This window comes from Aotus nancymaae, unplaced genomic scaffold (assembly GCF_030222135.1).
Source record: "Aotus nancymaae isolate 86718 unplaced genomic scaffold, 86718_ANA_hifiasm-v0.15.2.pri h1tg000011l, whole genome shotgun sequence".
NCBI classification, from domain to species: Eukaryota; Metazoa; Chordata; class Mammalia; order Primates; family Aotidae; genus Aotus; species Aotus nancymaae.
In genome coordinates this window covers 53,202,990-53,230,297 of record NW_026988422.1, presented here as the reverse complement: position 1 = coordinate 53,230,297, position 27,308 = coordinate 53,202,990, and the positions used below count along the sequence as shown (strand labels likewise).

Sequence of the window (27,308 nt, the reverse complement as noted above, 5' to 3'; positions counted from 1 at the left end):
CAGCCTGGGCAACATAGTGAGACCTCCCCTCTACAAAAAATACAAAAATTAGCTGGGCCTGGTGGCGAGTGCCTGAGTCCCAGCTACTCGGGAGGCTGAGGTAGAAGGATCACCTGAACCCAGGAGGCGAAGTTTGCAGTGAGCCGAAATCATGCCACTGCACTCCAGCCTGGGTGACAAAGTGAGACCCTGCCTTAACAACAACAAAAAATGCCTAGAACAAATTTTTGAGAATAAAGGAAAATGCTTATACTATCAGGTTATGAAAGGGAGAATGTAAATTGTACATATCAACCATAATCAACTATGTTAAAAATGCAAACAAATAGAAAAAAAAGAAACAACTGTTATTAGTGATTCTAACTGAACAGGGTAATACTTTTATTTTCCTTTTACACATTACCATATTTTCTAAATTTTCCAGTGTCTTTGAAAAAATTGTTAATTAGAGGCTATATAAACAGGGGCTTTGTACTTACTAAACTTGAGGCCCAGTTTCCTTATCTACAAGCAGGACAAGAATTCTTCCCTTTCAAGGTTACTGTTAAAATCAACATAGAACCTGACATATCAGTTGACATGTGGTAATTATTATACTATAGTCGAATTAGAGAACATAGTGTCTTTCATGTGAACATAGAGATGTTTTCCCCTCTACTAAGTGGTTCTACACAACTGCACTTTGACATTGTGTAACAATTACAAATGTTTTTCAGTCTCTCCCACCCCTACTGCCATGCTATAACTTATTTCCTCTACTTGCCTGCCCACCCCTTCTAGTTTGCAGAAGGCTTGGAAACCAGGCAGCCCAGAGGCTTGTTGACTCACAGACATGGGTTGTTTGGCCCACACAGCGATGCAATATTTGAGTAAGTAGCCAGAGTGTCAGGAGACTTAATATAGAAATCCAGATTTCTAGCTTTGGAAAAACAGGAAAATTTGGTGTCGTCAAATGGTAAGTGCTCTTTAGTTGCCCCCAGTTCTCACTTTTCCCTAATAACTCCCAGGCACTGACACTGAAGGTCAGCTGCCATATATCATGACAATGGGTCTGTCTTATCTCACTCCAGGCTTAATTCTCTGTTCAGCCTCATTTGATTTTATGATCCATTGCCTACCTGTATCAGTCAGGTCCATTCATGAAAGAGAAAGCATAAAGTAATTTGAAGAGACAAAGTTTGACATAAAGAATACCTACAAAAGGGGGCCAGGCGAGGTGGCTCATGCCTGTAATCCCATCACTTTGGGAGGCCAAGGTGGGTGGATTACCTGAGGTCAGGAGTTTGAGAACAGCCCAGCCAACATGGCAAAACCCCATCTCTACTAAAAATACAAAAATTAGCCGGGTGTGGTGGCAGGCACCCACAATCCCTGCTACTTGGGAGGCTGAAGTAGGAGAATCGCCTGAACCCAAGAGACAGAGGTTGTGGTAAGCCAAGATCGTCCCACTGCACTCCAGCCTAGGTGACAGAGTGAGGCTCCATTAAAAAAAAAAAAAAAAAAAAAAAAGAATACTTATAAAAGTATAAAAGGAGACTAGAATTATGAAATTATGAGGAATTGGCTCCTAAGAGAGAACCCTAAGAATATAATAGCAGGTATATGGTGCAGCTACTATTCTAGAACTGAGATAAGACTGCTCAAAGAAGGGGCCCACAAAGGCTGAGATCCAAACCCTGTTGAAAAGGGGATGGCTGGGGCTCAGTGAATGGCAGAGAAGCTTCTATAGCGTCATGCTGGTGGAACTTGCTGAAAATCTGTACTGTAGGTTTTGGGGAAAGCTGTACATGGAAAAGTGACTCACTGGCAAGTCTATAAAACTGCCCAAGGGGAGTGCCGGGGGAAGTACTGACTACTGGATGTGTGAGCAGCTGTGTGTGCAGCAGGAGCCTGGGGCTGGAGAAGCCATTGGTGGTGCAGGAGCTGGGTGTGAGGGAACCCTGGCCCGAGGCTGGAAAAGCCACAGCCACATGTGCTGGAGGAAGCTGTGCTGAAGAAGCTGGGTGACCTACAGGAATTGGGACACCGGGGTGGCTGCCTGTGCTACAGGAATCAGTGCTGGACAAGCGTGCCAGAACCAAGAAGGGAAACCACTTCCACTTACAATTTCTCTCCAGTACGCCTTGCAGACAAAGCATAACATTGTGCCAGTTGGTAGAGGAAAAATACTTATGGGGCCCAGAAGCGTTTTTTGCAGAGTAGTCAATGAAGAGTGAATTTAAAGCTGAGAGGCAATAAATTGATAACTGGCTCACTAGCCTACCAGAATTACATAAAAACAATACACAGGAGCCAAATGAGAACCAAGAACAGTAAACAGCAAACAAAATGCTTGCTTTCCAGGCTATTTGGCTAATAAGAGACTTTTCTGGTCCTTTAGATTAATGTGGCTTCCGGATGGCCAAGTTCTACACAGGGAGGTGCTACCAAAATTCTTCTCCTTCATCATCATTATGGTAAGTAACATTTATTAAGTATTTATTATGCCAGGCATGTCCTATTACAGTCACTTTACATATATTAGCTCATTTCATCCTCATAACAATCCTATGAGGTAGGTACTTCTATTATCTCTACCTAAATACAAGGAAACAGGGACACAAAAAGTTCAATTTGCCCAGGTTCACAAAGCCAGTAAATGGCAGAGCCATAAACTACAAGTCTAGCTCCAGAATATATAATCTTAAGCACTATGCTAAATTGTTCAGTTTTTGGCTTTTAGCATCTGTCTTCTTTCCCCAGTTTGTCTTTGTCAAATGCATAAAGAATTAATGAAAGGAGCACACGGCAAGGTGTAGGAGCTAGGGTACAATGTTTTGGTTAATAGAAAATTAACCTCAGGCTGGGCACGATGACTCATATCTGCAATCCCAGTACTTTGGGAGGCTAAGGTGGGTGTATCACCTGAGGTGAGGAGTTCCAGACCAGACTGGCCAACATGGTGAAACTCTATCTCTACTAAAAATACAAAAATTAGCTGGGCGTGGTAGCAGGTGCCAGCTACTTGGGAGGCTGAGGCAGGAGAATTGTTTGAACCTGAGAGAAGGAGGTTGCAGTGAGCCAGGATCATGCCATTGCACTCCAGCCTGGGCAATAAGAGCAAAACTTCGTCTCAGGAAAAAAAGAAAGAAAGAAAATTAACCTCAGATAAATACAGGGTTTGCAATAGATAGTTTGATGTAATTATCTATTAGTTACCCTCATGACCTTTTCATTTAAAAATGAATTTCCATATAAGAATTTCCAGTCCAACTAATACTTATTTCCATTTTATTTCAATAAAGTTAAAAATGAATATTAGTATTCAAGGAGGATTAAGATTTCCATAATTACTTTATAGGTTTTAAGAAATACCAGAACTCATACTTGGTATTACTACTTTTTGTTTTTTTTTTGAAACGGAGTCTCGCTCTGTTGCCCAAGCTGGAGTGCCACAGTGCAATCTCAGCTCACTGTGATCTCCACCTCCAGGGTTCAAACAACTCTCCTGCCTGAGCCTCCCGAGTAGCTGAGATTACAGGCATGAGCCACTGTGCCCAGCCAGTACTACTGTTACCTGGAATTCCAGACTGAGCTGAAGGGGATTTTATCATTCAACAAAAGTCTCATCGCTAAATTCTTTAATTAGACAAGAGGTTAAAATTGTCATATACTGAAACATTCTGAATCCATTTCAGGTCATCTTCTCTTGAAAAGGATGTCACTTCTTGAGCAGCACAATTTAGGACTGACAAAACTGTGAAGATGTCAAGTGTGAAATTAATCTTGGATAGTTCACAATGGGAACTACTTCAAATTCCAAATTGGCAGATGTTAGCTTAAAGGGCATCTAAGATATATTAACATATTTCTTTTTTTTATTTCTTTGTATTTATATTAACATATTTCTTATAGGTTTCAATGGTATTTGGAGATTGTTTACCTCTGGAGCTCCAAGTTCTGCTACACTGACTAGGCAGAAAGCATGAGATATACCGTTGAAGGTATGAAAGATGTTCCTAATTTGGGGAACTAAAGGCACCAATTTAGATAGATCCTATTTTCATTCCTTCTTTACAGTGTTTATAGGAAAGGCAACATTTAGTAGTCAAGTGATTTGGCAATGGGAATCTAAATGACTTAGTTCCAAATCCCACTTCTACCACAGTCTGTGACTTCTAGGCTGAGTTTGCTCATTTGTAAAGTGAGGTTTAACAGTATCTCGTAGTCTCGTCCTGAGGATTAAGAAGACAGTGCACATCAGTGCTTGGTACATAAAGCTCAAAAAACATTATTATATTATTATGCAGATAAGTCTTAATTACATTTATCAATATAGTATCATGGAGAAAACAAAGTTTTTCAGGAAAATAATATTGAATCAGATTGTATCCAGATTTTATTTGATCCAAACTTAGTTTTATCAAAGATCCTTATGAGACAATAATCTGTAGTTCAATCTGAGAAAAGACAAGCTGATTATTTCTTTCCAGATATGGATAAATTTACTGAGATTGCAAAGTTTAAAATCTTGTAATTTACATTCATTCATTTGAGACAGGGTCTCACTCTGTTGCCCAGATTGGTCTTAAACTCCTGCAATCTTCCAGCTTCAGCCTTCTAAAGCACTAGAGTTACAGGCATGAGCCACCATGCCCGGCTGAAATCTTCGAATTTTCAAATGAAATTTCAAACAGGTATAAAATCTCTTGTATCACCATAAGAGAATAAGAGCAATATACCAGACAATATAAAAGTTCTTAGAAATGTAACTTTGTTAAACCTACTTCAAAGAGAACCTATTGCAGAGACAGAAGCATACTGAACAAATTTGTTCTTCAGACACAATAAACCTTTGATTTGAGGGGAACTCAAACCCCTAAAGATACTTATTATGAATGGGTCATTTATTATAATCAGACACTGATATGGTTTGGTTGTGTCCCCACCCAAATATCATCTTGTAGTTCCCATAATCTCCATGAGTCATGGGAGGAACACAAGGGAGGTAATTTAATCATGGGGGGTCGTTACCCTCATGCTGTTCTCATGATAGTGAGTTCTCACAAGATCTTATGGCTTTATAAGGGGTTTTCCCCCTTTTGCTCAGCACTTCTCCATCCTGCCGCCCCATGAAGAAGGATGTGTTTGCCTCCGCTTCTGCCAAGATTGTAAGCTTCCTTTGGTGTCCCCGGCCATGCTGAACTGTGAGTTAATTAAACCTCTTTCCTTTGTAAATTACTCAGTCTCAGGTATGTCTCTATTAGCAATGTGAGAATGGACTAAAACAGACACAAAACTTTAAAAACATGAAAAAACAAAACAAAGCTTAAAATGAGAGTAAGTATAATCAAGAAAAGAAAGTTAAATACTAAGAAAAATACTATAAAGCAGTGACGATAGAGGAAAAGCCTTGGCCTCTCCAAATAGAATGTTAATGGTGAATAGTAATGCAAACCCCAAAACAAGACCTTTGGATTCCAAACAAATTGCCGTGAGGTTTCAATGACTGGGAAGGGGGTGAGGGGGAGGGGCTTTCCCATTATTAAGTCTGTTTCTAAATAAAAGGTTCAAAAATTATAAATTAGAACAAAGTTATAAAAATGAAAATCTTTAAAAAAAGTTTTCTCATCAGTACTGAGAATCTGCCTCAACATTTTTCAAAGTTTTTATTATGTTCTAGACATAGTGTTAAACCTATGTTTATATTATTTTAACCTCACAACAATCCCAGAAGTTCATTTAACAGAAGAGACTTGGATTTTAATAGCTTGTTCAAGTAGTGACACTGATTTTGAATAATACTGTCTCAGACAGTCCCTTTTGAAATCAGTGCATTATTAATCATATGAAACTTTAAAATCATCCTAAGATGCCAGGCGTGGTGGCTCACACCTGTAATCCCAGCACTTTGGGAGGCCAAGGCGGGCGGATCACTTGAGAGGTCAGGAGTTCAAGACCACCCTGGCCAACATGGTGAAACCCTGTCTCTATCAAAAATACAAAAATTTGCTGGGCATGGTGGCACACAACTGAAGTCCCAGCTACTCAGGAGGTTGAGGCAGGACAATCGCTTGAACCCAGGAGATGGAGGTTGCATTGAGCCGAGATCACACTACTGCACTCCAGCCTGGTGACAGAGTGAGACTCTGTCTCAAAAAAAAAAAAAAAAAAAAAATCCTAAGAATAGCACTTCTTTCACCTGCCAACTTATGGAATTTATGTCACTGGTTATTTTAGGGAGCTGGTCTCGCTATGTTGCCAGTGGCTATCCACAGGTACACTTATAGCTCACCACAACCCTGAACTCCTGGGCTCAAGTGATCCTCCCTCATTGGCATTTGGAGTAGGTGGGACTACTAGTGTGTGCTACTACACCCAGCTTTGCTGTTTTAATACATGAAAAATGTGGCATTATAACCCAAACTGGTTTGCAATAAGAAAAGTATGGAAACTAAGAGTCTTCAGAAATTTTTATAACAACATGATTATTACAATTATAGTAGTAATTTTTTTTCTGTTGAATCTAATAACAATACATTTGGGCTTGTATTTTCTATAGATTTTTTTTTTTCCACTTCATTTTCCTACGATTTCATTTTTATAAGTGTATCGGTATGGATTGAAATAAAAATTAAAAACAAAAACTAGGCTGGATGCAGTGGGTCACGCCTGTAATCCCAGCACTTTGGGAGGCCAAGGTGGGCGGATCACCTGAGGTCGGAAGATCGAGACCAGCCTGACCAATGTGGTGAAACCCTGTCTCTACTAAAAATACAAAATTAGCCAGGTGTGGTGGCACATGCCTGTAATCCAAGCTACTCGGGAGGTTGAGGCAGGAGAATCGCTTGAATCTAGGAGGCGGAAGTTGCCCTGAGCTGAGATCGTGCCAGTGCACTCCAGCCCGGGCAACAAGAGCAAAACTCCACCTCAAAAAAAAACACAAAAAACAAATAAACAAAAAACCTGATCCTTTACTAGACAGGTTGAGGAATACTGCTGTAGAGCTCTGAGGCAAAAACAGCTTGCTTTCTGTTACCAGCTCTGTGACAAAGAGGAGACATACTCAGGTGAGTAACAACCCTTCGACAATCAATCTGAAATCCCACTTTGGCCATCTGGTTTTTCTATCATAGCTCCATTTATCAACTGGAGCACACTGAGTTTATACTAGGTAATATGGACTCTCAATCTACTTATGTAATATTATTATTTAGAGCCAAAGAAAACCACTCATTAGCAATTGAATCTAAAAAACATAAGACAGTGCTAACTATAAACTAGTGTGTCTCACTCCCTTACCAAACAGGACTTCATTTGTGTAAAGCATGCTTTGGCTTCCTTTAAAAGTTAAAAGTGTTTCTCTTTCCCGTAGGCTGAAAAAATCAGCATCCTGATTTTCAGTTACTTATAATTGCATTTGAGAGTCAGACTTTTTTTCCCTTGTTTTACAAATTTTTAAGGCATGAAGGTACAGTTGCCAGGTCAAAGGGCAAGGAAGAAGGTCACAAAAGTATCAAGAAAGGTAGTTTTGGGGTGAGGACAAACTGAGAGAAATCAATGTCACATAAACCTCTTGGTGGTCACATCTGGCAGTTAGACTTCACACTACCGCAATTTCAGACTACTTGATTTTAACTCGTTTTTGAATACTAATCTTTCCATAATTGATCATCTGACTTTTATTCCTGCTCTGAGAAATTCTGAAGAAAAAGTATTGAATGAGAAAGCAGCAGCAGCAAAATTAAAAACATGAATAAAAGGCATTTCTTTTCATGTAAATCAAGCTTGTCCAACCCGTGGCTCCTGGGCCGCATGCAACTCAGGAGAGCTTTGAATGAAGCCTAACAAAAATTCATAAACTTTCTTAAAACATTATGAGGGTTTTCTTGCAATTATTATTATTATTTTTTTTTAGCTCATCAGCTATCTTAGTGTTAGTGTATTTCATATGTGGCTCGAGATAATTCTTCTTCCAATGTGGCCCAGGGAAGCCAAAAGACTGAACACCCCTGATGTAAATAAAAGTGAACTGTAAAATATTAACACTTATCTCTAAAAAGAGCCAGACTTCCTTAAAGAGGCAAGTTGTTTATCCAGTGTAGGAATTTGGGGAATTATTTTGTAAGGAAAGAAATTTTGCTTTCCAGTCCCCCATGAATGAAATTTATTTTGACAAATTTACCATCTCACTAGTTTCAGTATAACATTGATCCATAATAATGGCATAATTTGCCTAGAAAAAATGTTTAGTTCCCAGGGGATAGAAATCCTAGTTGAATTCTAAAATGTCTTTAAGTTATATACAACTTCCATTTTTATTCTAACAGCTTAAAATGCATTGTGTCTGCTCTAATAATAAACAGATATTATGAATGCTGATTTATAGCATTTTAAGACCTACAGCTGGAAAAGCCCACTTGACCGTCAATTTAAGAAAGCCAGAAATGACAAGACATACTAATTATCCTTATTAATGTCCCAGATAATAACACAACTCCTGTAAACATTTCCTTCCAGTGAAAAAGCAAATAGTATACATCTGCATATTGCAATAATCATTCAAGGAAGTTTGAAAAAATACTGAAATTGGTAAAGTTATAAGCATTTTATAGAAATAAAAAGTTTTACTGGTTGCTTATCAGAATTATAATTATTCATAATGTTACTTCAGTAAGTTAAAAAATACACAAACCAACCCAAATCTCACACATGTCAGCCTTACTAATGTCAATTCAATTCTAATACTGTTATAAGAAAATATGGTTATGTCAAAGGAAACACAGCAGGTTCACAAACTACTGGGCAGGCAGGTAACCTGAATGAATGAAATAGGCTTCAAGGGCAAGGAGGACTGTGACTATCAGCTGCTACTCAGCCCAACCCAACTGTTGCCTTGAGGAAATACTGGTAAAGAACAATAATAAATTGTCTGCTAACTTAACAGTCAGCCTGTGGGCTGGATTTGGTACACAGGCTACCACGTATACCAAGAATTGGTCTGAGTCAGAAAAGCTGGATTGAAAAAATATCTCTCCCCTGATTCTGATAAACTTCATGAACCTATCCAGTCTGTACCTCATTGATCTTTCTTTCTTTTTCTTTCTTTCTTTCTTTTTTTTTCAAAGACAGAGTCTCAGTATTGCCCAGGCCAACTCCTGGGCTCACACAATCCTCCCACCTTATCCTCCTGAGTAGCTAGGACTACAGGTGTGCCCCACCGCACCCAGCTTGAGTTTTTTAAGTGAAGTTAGGTAATGTATTTACTTTTAAAAAATGTTGTCATTAGATGCTGAGGGGTAGAGACAAAAAAGGAAACAGAAAAAGAGCAGCAACAATTTAAGCCTCCATTCCATCTGGCTATGGGCTTTACTTTTCCTCAGATTGACAACACCTTGTCCCACCTTCTTTCCCACCCACAGGCTATTTTCACCTGTAATGTCTCTTCTTCCTCAGCTTTATTCAAGGTATACTTAATATTTCACTTATACCTTTCCTTTCTACTTCAGGCCATTCTACTCTCCTCTTTCCTTCGAAAGTACTTTCAGGAACAGCATTGAAACTAGGGCCTATTTTACTGCTGAACTCTAGGACAAACTCATGAAATCTTGTTCTCTCTGAATGTAGTAGTTTTTCCCCCTAAATCTTTGAACACTGTGCACTTCGTGAATTCTTTATGCCTACCTAAAGGACCTATTGGAATGTTCACTGAATAGTGTTCATCGGAGAGAGATCCAAGATGGCTGATGATTAGCAGCTCGGGCACGTACCTCCCAGTGAAAGCGCAAAGAACGAGAGGACGCCACACTTTCAGACGAATATTAGTTGCTCATGGACCAGGAGATTCCCAGTGGAGGAGCTCCACGGGTCGCCAGGGCGACTCTTGTGGCCGGCGTGGCGGTTTTGCTGGTGCCTTAGCACACCAGTTCTTGGTGCGGAGTCCGGAGATTCCCGGGCAGAAAAGCACCATCAGTCTTAACACCGCTCGCTGTTTTGGCCGGCTCAGTGGATTGCTCAGATTTCGGCGCAGGGAATCAACAAGTTGGACGTCAGAGACCCAGTTAGAAAGTCGGTAATTATAAAGACGACAGACGGACAAATATATAATGAAGGGAAGAAACCAGCGTAAAAAGGTAGAGAATACTCAAAATCAGAATGCCTCTCCCTCTACAGGGGATTGCAATTCCTCATCAGTAACGGAACAAGGCTTAATAGACTACACGTGTGTTCCAATAACAGAAGCAGGTTTCAAAACGTGGGTGATAAGAAACTTCTGTGAATTAAAAGAACTTGTTCTAACCCAATGCAAAGAAACTAAGAACCTTGAAAAAAGGTTTGACGAAATGTTAACGAGAATGGACAATTTAGAGAAGAATATAAGTGAATTGATGGAGCTGAAAAACACAACACGAGAACTTCGCGAAGCATGCACAAGTTTAAACAGTCGAATTGATCAAGCAGAAGGAAGGATATCAGAAGTCGAGGACCAGCTCAGTGAAATGAAACGAGAAGACAAGAATGCAGAAAAAAGGATGAAAAGGAATGAGCAAAGTCTCCAGGAAATATGGGACTATGTGAAAAGACCTAATTTACGTTTGATAGGTGTACCTGAATGTGATGAAGAGAATGAATCCAAGTTGGAAAATACTCTTCAGGATATCATTCAGGAAAATTTTCCCAACCTGGCAAGGCAGGGTAATACTCAACTCCAGGTAATACAGAGAACACCACAAAGATATTCTTCAAGAAGACCAACCCCAAGGCACATAATCGCCAGATTTATTAGGGTTGAAATGAAGGAGAAAATACTAAGGGCAGCCAGAGAGAAAGGTCAGGTTACCCATAAAGGGAAACCTATCAGACTTACAGCAGATCTCTCAGCAGAAACCCTACAAGCCAGAAAAGAGTGGGGACCAATATTTAACATCCTTAAAGAAAAGAACTTTCAACCCAGAATTTCCTATCCAGCCAAACTAAGCTTTATGAGCGAAGGAAAAATTAAATCTTTTGCGAACAAACAAGTACTTAGAGAGTTCACCACCACCAGGCCTGCTTTACAAGAGCTTCTGAAAGAAGCACTATACATATAAAGGAACAACCAATATCAGCCTTTCCAAAAATATATCAAAAAGCAAAGAACTTTAACACAATAAAAAATTTACATCAACTAATGGGCAAAACAGCTAGCTAGCATCAAACGCCGGTATTAAACTTATATATATTTTAATTGGATAAAAAGCCAAAACCCATCGGTATGCTGCATCCAGGCCCATCTTACATGCAACAATACACAAAGACTCAGAGAGAAGGAGGAAGATTTACCAATCAAACAGAGAGTAAAAATAAACTAATAAACAAAAAGCAGGAGATGCAATTCTCGCCTCTGATAAAGTAGACTTTAAAGCAACAAAGATCAAAAGAGGCGAGGAATGACATTACATAATGGCAAAAGGATCAATGCAGCAAGAAGAGCTAACGATTCTATAGATCAACGAGATAGAAAATTAACAAGGATATTCAGAACTTGAACTCAGACCCGGAACAAGTAAACTTAATAAACATTTATAGAACTCTCCACTTCAAACACACAAAACATACATTACCACCTCACACCTATTCCAAAGGTGACTATATAATTGGAAGTAAATCACTCCTCAGTAATCGCATAGCATTTCATAGGTTTAAATTAAATATTGGTTGGCTGTTTGTTTGTTATCTTCTTCCCTTATTCCTTCCTGACTACATCATTAAGTATAATTATCAGTATAAAAGAGGTTTTCAATACCCATTACTAAATTGCATTCTAGCCTGGGCAAGAAAGCAATACTCCCATTCTCTCTCCCTCTTTCTTTTCCTTCTCCCTCCTCCCCATTCTCTCTCTCTCTTTCTCTTCCTTTTTCCTCCTTCCTATTCTCTCTCTCTCTTTCTCTTTAAAAAAAAAAAAGAAAAAAGAAAAAAAAAAAATAGTGTTCATCTACCCCTCTTCCTGGGACCCTCGCTTAACATTTGTTCAAGGAATGCCAATCAAATTAACCAAAATGTTAAAACACATTAACCAAAAATTAATTGCTAAGCAAATAGATTTGAAACAACTTCAGAATATCAATTCCAACGCTCACATTTAAAAGGAACCATGAGTTAAGAACAATCTAATTTTTCTTCCATTCATTCTAGTACAAGCATCCAAAAAACAAAACAAAACAGCTTTCCTCAGAAAGGTATGTTTGACTTTCTCAAGAAGAAGTTATCATACTGACTTCAATTCATATGGACAAATAATATTCTCCATTTCTTTTCTTTTCTTTTTTTTTGGAGACAGGATCTCACTCTGCCATCCAGGAATCCAGGATGGAGTGCAGTGGCCCAAACACGGCTCACTGCAGCTTCGGCCACCTGGGCTCAAGCGATCCTACTGCCTCAGCCTCCCTAGTAGTTGGAACAACAGAAGCACACCACCACGTGGATAGTTTTAAATTTTTGGAGGGACAGGGTCTCGCCATGTTGCCCAGGCTGGTCTAGAACTCCTGGGCCCAAATGAGCCTTCCACCTCAGCCTCCCAAAGTGCTAGGATTACAGGCATGAGACACTCCATTTATTTTCTTGATAACAATATGGAACCTTGATTCCATAAAACCTCTGAGAATCAAAAGAAGTGTTATGGTGCCTCTCTCCAGGAAAATGCACAGAATCTCAAAATTTTTAAGCAATTCCAGGGGATTCAGAATACTCCAGGATCTTCAGTGGAATATCTATCTACCCCAGGTTAAGAATTCCACTGCTGAATATGAGGTTTGTTTTTTAAAATATAGTCTTCCTTAATGAGACCTTTAGCTTTGAGATTTATCGAGGGAAGCAGCTTCCCTTTGCAACTACAACTTCTACCTCACAGCCATCCTGACAGCTGACAGAAAATTGATAGTTTCTTACCTCTGAGAAATTAACAGCCAAGGGAATGATGCCAGCAACGTAACATCCCACCAACATAGCCAGAGACAGCAGGCTAATGGAGATGAAATCATCCATTCTGCCCTCCTTTATTCACCCACCACCACTTGACAACAAATTTCCAGTGGCTTTAAAAGGTGCTTAGGTTCTTTAAACACGTGTGGTGGTGCAAAGAGAGTGGGCTTTCCAGTTCTTTAGGCCTTCCCACCAGCTGATGTGTTCACGAGGCACCTTCCTCTTGAAAGTACCTGGAAACAGATCCTTTTTGCTAATATTAGCACCAGAGAAAGCTTACAGCAATCTAAGGTCCCAGGCTCTGGGTTCTCAGATGCCAGTCACAGATTCTCGTGGGTTAACAGAGATGGGAAAAGTCAATGGGGAAAATGTGCGAATGATCAATTTTTTCGATTGTCGGAATGAGGCTGGCACAACGTCTTAGCCGGCAGCGGGTAAGTAACCCAAGCGAACCTGTTCGTTCCTTAGAAGCCCCAGTCTCCAAGAGGCGGCCCCGCAGGTGATCCGCCCCCCAGGGCAGGAAACCAGCCCACCAGTCCCAGCAAACTCTCCTCCGAGCCTGGGATGAGGAAAGGAGTCCTGCACGTCTCTAACGACGGGTCCTAGGGGTTCAGCAGCAAAGTTGACACAAAGTTGTCTCTGCCCTATACCCGGTGCTGCCCATGGTACTCCACTCGGCCGGGCCTTGACCCGGAGTCGCCGATACTACGGCTGCCATGGCCGCCAAGTGGCACCTCTTCTTTCCATCCACTTCCGGATTGTCTCACCGCCCCCTCCTTTAAAAGGGCACTTCCGGGTTACAACCGACCGCTAGGCCAGGATACTTACACTGCCGCCATTTTTGAGTAGGGCTAATGAAAGATGACTGATGTCACTGTCTATACCGGTGATCACTTGAGGCGTATGTTTAATAACGAAAGAACGGAAGACAGCGTCTTGGAAAAAAAAATTCTTTCTAAAGCTAGGAAATTTTCCCCTACTTACCTTTTTGCCTTTATCGAAGATGGCTGAAACAGTGTCAGTATCTGCTCTAGCTGCCGGAAGTGACTGTGCCTCTATGATCCAAAAGGCACGTTTGCGTTGCACTTCCGACGACTTCCGGTAGCTTCTCTCGCGGGGATTGGCTGTTAGCGGCGTTGTGGCTAAGCTCGTGTAGTGGCGGCGGCGTCTACAGCGGCTGCAGCGAAGAGAGTTTGGCGCGATGGTAAGAAAGGCCTCCGCGGCTACCCAAGTCCGAGTCCCCGGCCACCAGGGCGACCCTAGCCCCTTACATTTGCCTTTCCCCACGAGCCCCATACAGGGCGGCGTGATGCTTTCCGCCACTCTAGTCGGTGGATCGATCCTTCTTCCCGCCGCGGAGACGCCAGGCCTGACTGACTGTAGGCCCCGGAACCCTGGTCCGCCCGGCGGTTGCGCGCCCGCCTGCTCGCTTGGGTCAGGAGTGCCTTGGGCCTGAGGATGCGCTGTCTCTCAATTGTTACTCGGTAGAGGGAGGCGTGGGGATGGTGCTTTTTTTTTTCTTTTTTTTTTTTTTTAAGACAGTCTTACTCTGTCGCCCAAACTGGAGTTCAGTGGCGTGATCTCAGCTCACTGCAGTCTACGCCTCTCGGGTTCAAGCAATTTTCCTGCCTCAGCCTCCCTAGTAGCTGGGATTACAGGCGCCCGCCACCTCTCCCTGCTAATTTTTGTATTTTAGTAGAGACGGGGTTTCACCATGTTAGCCAGGCTGGTCTCGAACTCCTGACCTCAAGCAGTCCACCAACCTCGGCCTCCCAAAGTGCTGGAATTACAGACATAAGCCACCGCGCCCGGCCCGAGATGGTTCTTTTTCCCTCCAAATGCTGTAGCCTGCTGTAGGAACAATGGGCCAGGGTTGTCTAACCTTTTCTCAAAGCTGACAGATCCAGCTTACTATACCCAGCATGTTTATTTTTTTGTAGAGACAGGGTCTTGTTTGTTGCCCAGGCTGGCCTCAAAACTCCTGGCCTCCAGTGATTTTCCCCCCTCAGCCTCCCAGAGGACGAGGATTACAGGCATGAGATACCATGCCTGACCTCTCTAGTTATATTTGAATAACTAGCAATCATTATTACATCACAAACAGGGATTTTTTTTTTTAAATCATACTATGAATTTCTCAAATAGAAACTTATGTTGAAATCATGTTTTCCTCCTGCAGTCTCACACTATTTTGCTGGTACAGCCTACCAAGAGGCCAGAAGGCAGAACTTATGCAGACTACGAATCTGTGAATGAATGCATGGAAGGTGAGTTTAACACTAATCAAGGAATAGAAAAATGTCTCATTTAGGAGCTGGGTTTTCCCCCTCCAAATTTCTTTCTTTTTTTTTTTTTTTTTTAATAGTCCACACCAGGCCCTGCCCTCATCACTTCTGACCTCCAAATTTCTTGAATTGCCAATTTTAGAGGGAAATTAGATATTTAGGCTGGATCATAGTTGTTGAACGTATTATTTATTTGTTTATTATTTGAGACAGAGTCTCGCTCTGTCACCCAGTCTGGAGTAAAGTAATGTGATCTCGCCTCACTGCAACCTCCACCCCCCAGGTTCACATGATTCTTGTGCCTCAGCCTCCCAAGTAGCTGGGACTACACAGTCACTTGCCACCATACCCAGCTAATTTTTTGTGTATTTAGTAGAGACAGGGTTTCACCCTGTCTGGTCTCGAACTCCTGACCTCAAGTGATCTGCCCGCCTTGGCCTGTTTGTTGTTGAACATTTTAAACATTAATTATGTGCATACTATCCTCCTTGCTGCAAGTATTAGGGTTTTTTTTTTTAAATTAAACTAATGTATATAATGAATGACTTTCCAGAGCTTCTCATTGTTTTATAAATATTGTCTTATTGTTTGTCACATGTTAGTTTCTTATAGTATGGAAATATTTTACAAGTATCCCTTATACTGGTTAAACTCATGTACTATAGAATTGTGTGTTTGTTTTTAATAGATTTAAGAAATACAAGTGCAGTCTTCTGCACTTCTGCACTTATATAGATACATTGCATAGTAGTAAAGTCTGGGCCCTTTTTTTTTTTTCCTTAAGAGACAGGGTCTCGCTCTGTCATCCAGCCTGGGGTGCATTGGTGATCATGGCTTATTGCAGCCTCAGTTTCCTGGGCTCAAGCAGTCCTCTTGCCTCAGCCTCCCACGTAGCTGGGACTACAGGCACCTGCTACCACACCTGGCTAATTTTTTGTTTTTTTATAGAGATGGTGTCACTGTCGCACATGTTGGTTTCAAACGTCTAGCTCCAAGCAGTCCTCCTGCCTTAGCCTCCCAAAATTCTGGGATTACAAGCATGAGCTGCCACACCCAACCAAGTTTGGGCTTTTAGTATAACCATCACTTAGCGTACATTATACCCAGTGGTGATTTCTCATCCCTCCCCATTCTCCCACCTTTTGTAGTCTCCAGTGTCTGTTATTCCACTCTGTTTGTCCATATGTACACATTATTTAGCCCCGACTAATAAGTGAGAATGTTAGATATTTGACTTTCTCTTTCTGAGTTACTTCACTTCAGATAATGACCTCCAGTTCCATCTATGTTGCTGCAAAAGACATGGTTTTATTCTTTTTTTAATAGCTGAGTAGTATTCCATGGTATTTGTGTGTATATATGCACATGGACACCACATTTCCTTTAGTCATCCACTGATGGATACTTAGGTTGAGTCCATGACTTTCCTGTTGTGTATAGTATTGCAGTAAACATATGAGTGCCAATGTCTTCGTTTTTGTTTTTTGAGACAGAGTCTCACTTTGTAGCCCAGGCTGGAGTGCAGTGGTGCGATCTCAGCTCACTGCAACTTCTGTCTCCTGGGTTCTAGTGATTCTCCTTCCTCGGCCTCCTGCGTAGCTGAGACTACAGGTGTGTGTCACCATGCCCAGCTAATTTTTGTATTTTTAGTATGACAGGGTTTCACCACGTTGGCCAGGCTAGTCTCTAACTTGTGGCCTCATGTGATCTCCCCGCCTGAGCCTCCCAAAGTGTTGGGATTACAGGTGTGAGCCACTGCACCTGCCCTTTTTTTTTTACTTTTTAATAACAGCTATTCTAACTGATGAAAGATGGTATCTCATTTTGGTTTTAATTTGCATTTCTCTGATGATTAGTTGATGATCATTTTTTCATGTGTTTGTTAACCACTTCTTTTGAAAAATGCTCATATCCTTTGGCCACTTTTGAATGGGACCATTTGTTCTTTTCTGGTTGAGTTGTTTGAGTGACTTAGATTCTGGGTGCATAGTTTACAAATATTTTCTCCCATTTCTTTTTTTTTTTTGAGGTGGAGTCTCACTCTGTCGTCCAGACTGGAGTGCAGTGGCACAACCCCAGCTCACTGCAACCTCCGCCTCCCAGGTTTGAGTGATTCTCCTGCCTCAGCCTCCCAAGTAGCTGGGATTACAGGTGTGTGCCACCACACCCAGCTGATTTTTATATTTTTAGTAGAGGCTGGATTTCACCATGTTTGCCAGGCTGGTCTCAAACTCCTGACCACAGGTGATCCACCCACCTTGGCCTCCCAAAGTGCTGGAGTTACAGGTGAGAGCCACTGCACCCAACCTACTCTTTTCTGTGGCTCCTACTTTTAGGTCTCTGGTCTGTTTTAGGGATGTATCCAACTTCATTCTTTCACATGTGACTATCCAGTTGTCATAGGGCCATTTGTTGAAAAGACCATTCTTTCTTGAATTGTTTTGGCATGCTTGTCAAAAAGCATTGACCATCAATGTGGGGGTTTGTTTCTAGACTCTCATTCCATTGATCTATATCCCTATCCTTATGCCAATACCACATTGTCTTGATTACAGTAGTTTCTTAGTAAGTTTTGAAATCAGGAAGTTTGAATCCTCCAGTGTTGTTCTTCAAGATTATTTTGAATTTCCTGGGTCTCATGCATTTCTGTGTCAAATTTAGGATTAGCTTATTGGTTTCTGCAAAAGCAGCTTGGATTTTTATAAGAATTGCATTGAATCTGTAGATCATTTAGGGGAGTATTGCCATCAGGTCTTCCAACCCATGAACGTGGAAACGTGTTCACACCTGTCATCCTAGGACTTTGGGAGGCCAAGGTGAGCGGATTGCTTGAGCCCAGGAGTTTGAGACTAGCCTGGACAACATGATGAAATTCCTGCTTTACAAAAAGTATAAAAATTAGCTGGGCATGGTGGCGTTAACTGTGGTCCCAGCTCCTTGGGAGGATCACTTGAACTTGAGAGGTCAAGGCAGCAGTGAGTTGTAATCGGGCCACTGCACTCCAGCCTGGGTGACAGAATGAGACCCTGTCTCAAGATTAAAAAAAAAAAAAGATTGTTCCATGACATTTTATAGTGCAGCGTGTACAAGTTGTGCATTTCTTTTGTTATGTTACATTTATTTCTAAGAACTTTATTCTTTTTTATGCTGTTATAAATGAAGTTTTCTTAGTTTAATTTTCAGATTTGTTAAGGTGTAGAAATAGAATTTATTTTCATACACTGATCCTATATCCTGCAACCTTGCTGTACTCATTTATTAATTCTAATAGGTTTTTTGTTGTTTCTTTGGGATCTTCTATCTACAAGATAATGTAGATTATCTGCAAATAGTGATAGCTGTACTTCTTCCAATCTAAAGTCCTGTTTTCTCTTTTTCTTGCCTAATTGCCCTGGCTAGAACTTCTAGTACAACGTTGAATACAAGTAGCAACAGTAAATATTTTAGTATTCTTCCTAATCTTAGCAGTAAAGCATCCAGTCTTTAACCATTAAGTATGATGGAGGCCAGGCGCAGTGGCTCACGCCTGTAATCCCAGCACTTTGGGATGCTGAGGCGGGTAAATCACCTGCAGTCAGGAGTTCGAGACCAGCCTGGCCAACATGGTGAAACCCTGTCTCTACTAAAAATACAAAAATCAGGTAGGCATGGTGGCACACACCTGTGATCCCAGCTATTCGGGAGGCTGAGGCAGGAGAGTTGCTTGAACCTGGGAGGCAAAGGTTGCAGTGAGCCGAGATTGCACCATTGCACTCCAGCCTGGGTGACAAGAGTGAAAATTCCGTCTTAAAAAAAAAAAGTATGATGGTAACTATGGGTCAATGCTTTTCTAAGACATGTGAATTTATTTTCCTAGTTTTTTCTTTCCATTCGGTAACTCATGGGTGATATTCTGTGATCACAATGTAGTATGCCAGTAGTGATCAAAAACACTAAGATAGTTGTTTGATAGTTGTGTGGTTGAATAGTATTTTTATTAGGAAATTTAAAAAGTTAATTTGGAGCTAATAAAGGGCCTTTGTACACAGTATAGGACATGTATTTGCTAGATAACTAGCATTTATGTCACTTATCCATTCATTGTGGTAGTCTTAAATACTTGACAGCGGGGATAGACTGAAAAGATATATTCTCCTTTTGTGGGAATAAGAAAGGAGAGTATCATTGAATAAAAACTAAATAGATAATGTACTCTGTAGATAATTATAGTTAGTAATGTGGGCTTGCTATTAATGATTTTGCTCATCTTTTTTATTATTTTGAGTACTTACATGCTTGTTTGTGTGCTGATGCTTTATGTGCATTATTTCAAATAAACCTCACAATTCTACGAAGAGGCACTCTTAACTCTGTTTGACAGGTGTGGTTCAGGGAATGGAGTCATTTGTCCACGGTTTGACAGGAGCAGAGCTGGAACTCAAGTCTGTCTGCATCCGTAGTCCAGGATTACTTGGACTTAAATTACCACATTGCCACAATAGGATAATTAAATAACCACATTAGGATAATTTCTTTCTTTCTTGCCAATTTCTAATGTGGTTTTTTTTTTTTTTTTTTTTTTTAGTGGGGGGCTTTAGAAAGAATTACCCTTAGCTCCAATGGTTTGAAGTAATCATTTTATTATTAAGACAAAATAGTTACACCACCGTTGTGGTGAAGACTGGAGTGCAGTGGTGCGGACATGGCTCACTGCAGCCTTGACCTCCCTGGCTCAAGTGATTCTCCCACCTCAGCTTCCCAAGTAGCTGGGACCACAGGCACATGCCATCATGCCTGGCTAAATTTTAAATTTCTGTAGACATGAGGTCTCTCTATGTTGCCCAGGCAGGCTGGTCTTTAACTGCTAGGCTCAAATGATCCTCCTGCCTCAGCCTTCCAAAGTGCTGAGATTACAGGCATAAGCTACTGCACCTGACCGGGTGAATTTATAAAAAACTATTTGCTAGTGGCAATAATCAAAGGCCATCAATCTACCATCTTTTCCCCAGCCCAACTTTATTAAAGTAAATATGATCTCGACATATAGCACTACTCATATCTAGAAGTTTATGTGATTGTAAGATTTTGGTTTTTGTCCTATCCTTCCTTAGGCGTTTGTAAAATGTATGAAGAACATCTGAAAAGAATGAATCCCAACAGTCCTTCTATCACATATGACATCAGTCAGTTGTTTGATTTCATCGATGATCTGGCAGACCTCAGCTGCCTGGTGTAAGTATTAGCAAACATGTCTGTTATCTTGTATTTTTTAATATTTTTCTGTCTGTTTGAGGTGATACATGGTATTGGGAGCTAACTACATGGCGGACACTGATCTTTGCATTTGCATAATGTATAATAATTAATATTTCTCTTACAGAAGTAAGAGATTGGCAACATAAAGCCAAAGGCACAGAAAAAAAAGAACTTTGCTAATTGATATAGTTAGTATCCAGAAAGGATGCTAATTAAGAAGTTCCATGTCCCTGTTCTTTGTTCCTTATATCTAGTAATTTTTTTTCCCCTTTACAATTTTTGTCCTAAAGCCATTGTTTTTGGATTAAAACTAGGATTATCTTTTTTTCCATGACATTTCAAAACCTTAAATGTGTGTAGGGCTGAAATTCAACTTAATTTTAATCCTAGCCTGTGTAAATACATGTATTTTGGTATGTTGCAATGAGAGTGTTGAATATAGTTGTTATAGTTTGTATTGATAATCTGCTTCTGACAACTATTAACAAGGAGCATAAAGTATTACTATAGACTTACCTAATCTTTTTTACATTAGCAAATAGAAACTGAGTGTAAATACAGCTCATTTAACCGATGAAAATGGAGGCTCCTTATGATACAATGCTCAGTCACCAGATGCTTGAATACTTACTACATGCCAGGTGCTGTGCTAGAAGTTGAAAGAACAGTGATGAGAAATGTATGAGTCTTACTCATAGGCACTTCCTGGATCACCACTGGAGCAGTCCTAGAATGTGGCTGCACCGTGCTGTCTCCCTCGAAGTTCTAAAACTTGCATTTCCTTAGGATGTTTGGGTTTGGTTTTCTGCACCTCTTCATTGTGTTCCGGTTGTAGCCATTTCACTTTGGTCACTCAGAACATTCAAATGAATGTTGCATGGTATTTTAAACCATACAGACATCTAAAGGAAAAACATACCAGACAGGAGAATGGGGGACAGCTAGTGTAGAGGTCCTGAAGTAGGAGTGCCTGCCATGTTTGAAGTCATTAAGGAAGACTTTGAGGCTGCAGAGGAATGAGTGAAGGAGAGAATCTTAAGAGATTGGAGGGGCAGAGAGCAACGATATCCTGGAAGCCAATGCAGAAGTGTTTCATACTATTGATAGGTCAGAGAAGTGAGGACTGAGAATTTAATTGACCCCTAGATTTGACACTGTGGAAGTCTTTGGTGACTTCCAAAACAGTTGTGGTAGAGTGGCAAGAGTAAAATGCTTACGGATTTCGGTGAATTGAAGGGAATGAAAAGAGAGGATTTATAGGTGGCCCATACAGCTTTTTTTGAGAATTTTGCTTGAAAGAACAGAGAAATGGGGTTGTAGCTGGAGAAGGAAATTGCTTTTTTTAAGGTGGGGAAAATAATGGTAAGTTTGCAGGCTGATGGGATGATCTATTGGAGGAGAAATTGAGAGCTCAGATTGGCTCTTGGACCATTCATAAAAAAAGGGAGGACAGGCAAATTTGGGGGCTGGGGGAATTATCTTATTCAGTTATCTGAAATATGCTTCAGTTATCTCAGATAGGGAGCAAGGACACCATTTGAAACTGAGGTGTTACAGGTTTGTGGAAAAGTAATAAATAAGCTAGGAAGGTGAAAGAATTAGGAAACTAATTATTTCAGGGATGTATTAAGTGTCCTCCAAAGTACCTACCTGATAATCATTTAAAGTGGAATCAGTCATTGTGATCATGGGATTTTTTTCATAGTCTCTCTCACCTATATGGCTACAGGGGAGGAGTAGGTAAAGAGTAAAGATTTAGCTAAAGATTGAAGGCTTATATGAAGGTAACAGCAAGGGACTGCATGACCATGGGCTTTGGGGGTGTAGGAAGAGGTGCTAGAGACAGAAGTAGATCAGTTAATTATAGGTCCCACTGGATCAAGGATTGCTCGAATTAGAGTATTAGGAAGACAGTGATCAGAAAATGACATACTTGAAATTAGGAAATTGAAATTGTTGGTAATAACAAGGTCTAGGGATCTGGCCAAGAGAAGGTGGGAAGATGAGATCATTAGAGGAAAAGAGTTCATGGAATTGGGAGGCCTAGGTGTTGACAAAATCATCCACTCGATATGAAATTACTGATGTGTATATTAATTGCTAGAATTTAAAAACAAGTTGCTTCGCTTTTATTCACTGCTGCATCTCTGGTTCATAATTGGTACTGAGTAAATATTGGTCATATAAATACACGTCACCCATGTGTATTTGAGGCATAGCCTTCTAAAATTTTTGATAATGTTCTCTTTCCCTTGTTTATATTACAGAGCTATATTCTGCATTGATGAAATTAAAAATTGATGGTTGTCTTTATTATTTTATAAAAGAACCTTACTGAAGCATTCAGGATCTAATCCTGATGCTTTTGAGATGTTGTACTTACACCCAGTAAATGGGAAGTAAACTTGAAGGCAAGGATCATGTTTTACTCGTCTTGGGGGGCTGTGTTTAAGAGCTAGCTGGAGTGTCAGAATTAGACATAGCTGGGTTTGAATCCTGGCTCTACCATTTGCTAGCTCCCTTTGACAAGGCAGCTTGGTATTGCTGCCTTACAAACAAGTTTGCTCGTTTGTAAAATTCAGACAAATCTATTTCACCAGACTCCTTGTGAGGATCAAGTGCTTGCTGAGCACAGCAGTATTAGATTATGCAGCAACTCCATTTTCAACTAGATAGACGAAGTCAGGATGGAGTTTTATTTTTAATTACAAGCATGTTCAAGTAAGATAAATTGTTAATTTCAACTGAGATTTAGAAGGTATTCAGGTTTTTTCAACAATATGAAAATTGCACAAAGTAAAACAGTTACAAGTGACATGTTAATGACATACAAGTATGTCATTAGTGATACAACATAACTTTTCTATCTTTGTACTAGACTTTATAAAAAAATTTTTAGAGACAGGATCTCACTATGTTACCCAGGCTGGTCTCAAACTCATGGGCTCAAGTGATCCTCCTGCCTCAGCCTCCCCAAGGGGTTAGATTACAGGCATGAGCAACTGTGCCTGTAATCTAGAAACAATATCTAGCATACTAAACTGATTTTTAATATAATACTTGCTATTTTAAAGCAAAATAGAGGGAAAGCTTTAATTATTGCCTAGGTAATTCTTCCCACCTACAGTAGTTCCAGAAATACAGAAGAAAGATTAATGATAATTTATGGTTTTTAATAGTTTCAGAGAGACTGCCAAAAATCATAAATTATCATTAATCTCTCTTTTATAAATAACTTGGAAACCTGTAGCTATTTATGTTGTTTCTAATGTTGAAAATTTTTTAGAACAGAAAATCAAACGCCGCATGTTCTCACTCATAGGTGGGTGTTGAACAGTGAGAACACATGGACACAGGGAGGGGAGCATCACACACTGGGGTCTGTTGGGGGGAAATAGGAGAGGGACATCGGGGGGTGAGGAGTTGGGGAGAGATAGGATGGAGAGAAATGCCGGATATAGGTGATGGGGAGGAAGGCAGCAAATCACACTGCCACGTGTGTACCTATGCAACAATCTTGCATGCTCTTCACATGTACCCCAAAATCTAAAATGCAATTAAAAAAAAGTTTAAAAGAAATTCATTTAAAAAAAAATTTTTTTTGGCCTCTGGAAAACTTTCAGAATCAAATTTAGGACTTAAAACTATTTTTCCCAGGTGACTTTGGTTATGCCTTTTTGTTATTTGAATATTCAGGAGAAATAAGGTATTGCTTTCAAAGAGGTCACCCACTGCCACAGCACATCCTGTGACAGCATGTCCTCAACTCTCTTTGATTAAGAACTATTTGGGCTGCTACTCCTAAGACCAGAGATTGGGTCCATTTTTTTGGTAGTCAGAGTATAAATTTTTTCAGTTTTCTGATCTGCGAGTTTTTAAAATAAGCTTTTTGTAAGACGAAAATAATATCCTTTTGATTATGCAGGATTTCCTTGTTTGCTTAGAGACATGAAGGACATTTTCACCCTCAGTTATTATAATGACGAGAGATATTCCTGATCAGTAAGAGAAATTGGTATCACTGAAGATGCTGCTGATTTCACTGCCCAGACCCACAGCTTCTGTTGTTATATAAACCTACATTCATTGACTATCACAATAGGTTAAAAGATTCATCTGTGCCAACAACTAGGCATTTTATTAAATTTATTAACATTTAATTTTCTCATTTTCAAGTGCTGGTTAACAGCCATCAACACACAGCTTTCCATAAAGAAGGCATTATTATTATTTTATGAGTTGGAAATTTGCATGCAAGTTGATGGATTACTAAATGTTCACAAACCAGAGTGATTTTTGTTGGGGGAAATTTAAACAAAGCCAGTCCCACCCAGATATGATAATGTGAGAAATTTTCCTTTTTAAGTTATTTTCCAGTGTTATAAATGTTATAGTCTCTTCTGCCACATTTTGCAGTAAACTAGCTTAGAGCTTATTTAATTAGGAAGCATGGACAAAGGATTTTTAGAGAAAATTAGTTTACATTTTAGAATGTTTCTTTTTATTTGGTTAAGTATTTTTTAAAATGGGAATCTTGTACATTTTTAATAAACCAGATTGTGACCTTATTGTTCAGAGGAAGAATATGATGTTAATTGTATAAAGCATTCCTACTTTGGAATTTATTTCCCTTGCCAAAAATTTTAGCGCAGATTTCTAACTTAGTGATTAACAGTGAGGACTCTGGAGTCAGGAATAGTTACTTAGCTAATTAAGTTGCTTTATGTTTTCAAGCCTTGGTCTCCTCATTTATGAAAAAGGGGGCCAGGTGCCTGTAATCCCAGCACTTTGGGAGGCCGAGGTAGGTGGATCACTTGAGGTTAGGAGTCCAAGACCAACCTGGCCAACATAGTGAAACCTCATCTCTACTAAAAATACAAAAAATTAGCCGGGCATGGTGGTGCACACCTATAGTCCCAGCTACTCAGGAGGCTGAGGCAGGAGAATCGTGAGAACCCGGGTGGCGAGGTTGCAGTGAGTTGAGATGGTACCACTGCACTCCAGACTGACAGAGCAAGACTCTGTCCAAAAAAGGGGTGGGGGGGGATAATTGTACCTAGTCATAGGGTTGTAAAAATGAGTTAATTCAGATAAGAATTTAAAGCAACACCTAGTACTTCGTAACATCTTATTAGATACTACTCACAGTCTCATTGGAGTTTTACTGCTAATGCTAATCTGTGTACTGCTTGCCTTTCTGATTAGAGATATTTTGGAGCTTGCTATGTCTTCTGATAATTCTTTTCCATAGGCCTCTAGCATTATTTATTTCAAAAAACAAATCCTAAAATACAGGTTATACGATTTTCGTAATACTTTACAGGGGGAGGGAAGTCAGCAAGAAATCTTTGTTGCCAGTAACATGTTTTTAAAGTTTTCTTAGTTAATTCAAAATAAACTTTGCAAATCTAAAGTTTGTACTAGTGTTTTTGATTTTTTTTTTTTTTTTTTTTTTTTCATTTGAGACAGAGTCTCTGTCTCCCAGGCAGGAGTGCAGTTGTGAGATCTTGGCTCACTGCAGTCTCCACCGGTTGAAGTGATTCTCTTACCTCAGTCTCCTGAATAGCCAAGACTACAGGCACACGCCACCATGCCCACCTAATTTTTGTATCTTAGTAGAGATGAGGTTTCACCATGTTGGCCAGGCTGGTCTTGAACTCCTGACCTCAGGTGATCCACCCACCTCGGCCTCCCAAAGTGCTGGGATTACAGGCATGAGCCATCACATCCAGCCGGTTTTTTGTTATTGTTGTTGTTGTTCAATCACTAAAGGAACCATAAAAATGGAAACTAGGTAGAAGAAACAACGGGCATGTAACTTAAAAGTTCTAAGTCATGCTTTCTTTTTCCACTATAAGATTGTACGAAGTGATATAAAGTTCTTCACTTAAAATTTAACGGCTGTGTAAGTAGCTCTTTCAATTTCTCATTAAGTTCGTTTTTGGAAATGTACACATCTGTGCCATCATTGGGCGGTTATAATTTGGGAATTTAAACACCTGACAGCGATTGACCACTGTGACTTTGCTTATTGCCTTTCTCTCCTCAGTTACCGGGCTGATACCCAGACATACCAGCCTTATAACAAAGACTGGATTAAAGAGAAGATCTACGTGCTCCTTCGTCGGCAGGCCCAACAGGCTGGGAAATAATTGTGTTGGAAGCATTACGGGGGTTGGGGGTGGGTTTGGAACACAGGTGTGTACAGCGTGCTGTAGTGGAAGTTTTGTATCATAGTAATCCTGTTTCCACTTTGTTATACTCTAGCCAAGATTGACTGTATTAGATGAAATGTGAGGATTTGTTCAATCAGAAACCCCCATTGCCCCCTCTTTTTTTTTTTACTTAAACATTTTTATGATGATTTAGATGAAAGTTGTACTTTGTCAGTTAATTTTGGTTCCAGTCCTTCAGCTAGCTGTTCATATCTACTTTATAACATTCACTATACTAACTCTTCTTCAAGATGGGGTGGGGGTGGAAATGCAGTTTAGCCATGTCCTCAAGATAAAGTCTTGGTAAAAATAAATAAATGTCCTTTAGTTATATTTTCTCCTTGAGTGATTTTTTTTTGTCTTTGAACATTGAATTTTCTTGCAAAGCATCTTTTCATTGTAAGTTTAAAAATCAATAGGCTGCTACACAAAGAATTTGAAGAAAGTTAGTAATGTGTAACATATTTTGCTGTGATTTATGTGAAGCTAATATACTTTTATATCACTTTTTTCAGCATAATTAAATGAATCTTAATTATAGCTCCAAAGTTTGTACCCACTATTGATGCAAACATTATAAATGACTTTCTAGTGATACAGCTTGTCTGCAGTTGTAGCAGACAGATTAACTTCT

At 40.0% G+C, this 27,308-nt stretch overlaps 2 protein-coding genes across 3 annotated transcripts in view; one reads left to right on the top strand and one right to left on the bottom strand.

The window, feature by feature from the left end:
- The window catches only part of SLC39A9 (solute carrier family 39 member 9), a 58,429-nt gene extending 44,438 nt beyond the window's left edge, over positions 1-13,991 (bottom strand). The window contains exon 1 of one of the 2 annotated variants that reach the window (XM_012438127.2): positions 13,924-13,991. Coding sequence is in view for 1 of the 2 variants with exons in the window: in XM_012438126.2 (XP_012293549.1) it covers positions 12,907-13,002 (96 nt within the window). In the remaining variant the exon portion in view is untranslated. Of the gene's footprint in view, positions 1-12,906; positions 13,698-13,923 lie in introns of those variants that run through there. The other variant, XM_012438126.2, reaches the window with a different exon arrangement.
- A 58-nt stretch (positions 13,992-14,049) lies between these two features.
- ERH (ERH mRNA splicing and mitosis factor) lies at positions 14,050-27,007 on the top strand. The gene is made up of 4 exons (XM_012438130.3): positions 14,050-14,143; positions 15,119-15,206; positions 20,315-20,435; positions 26,509-27,007. Exons 1-4 carry the CDS (start codon positions 14,141-14,143, stop codon positions 26,609-26,611), a joined length of 315 nt encoding a protein of 104 aa, XP_012293553.1. The 5' UTR covers positions 14,050-14,140; the 3' UTR covers positions 26,612-27,007.
- The last annotated feature ends 301 nt before the right edge of the window (positions 27,008-27,308 follow it).

Bases quoted from the DNA above. Each gene is read 5' to 3' on its own strand.
- ERH (XM_012438130.3), top strand. The intron at 15,207-20,314 runs GTGAGTTTAACA...ATCCTTCCTTAG, and splicing joins TGTGAATGAATGCATGGAAG to GCGTTTGTAAAATGTATGAA. The intron at 20,436-26,508 runs GTAAGTATTAGC...TTCTCTCCTCAG, and splicing joins GCAGACCTCAGCTGCCTGGT to TTACCGGGCTGATACCCAGA.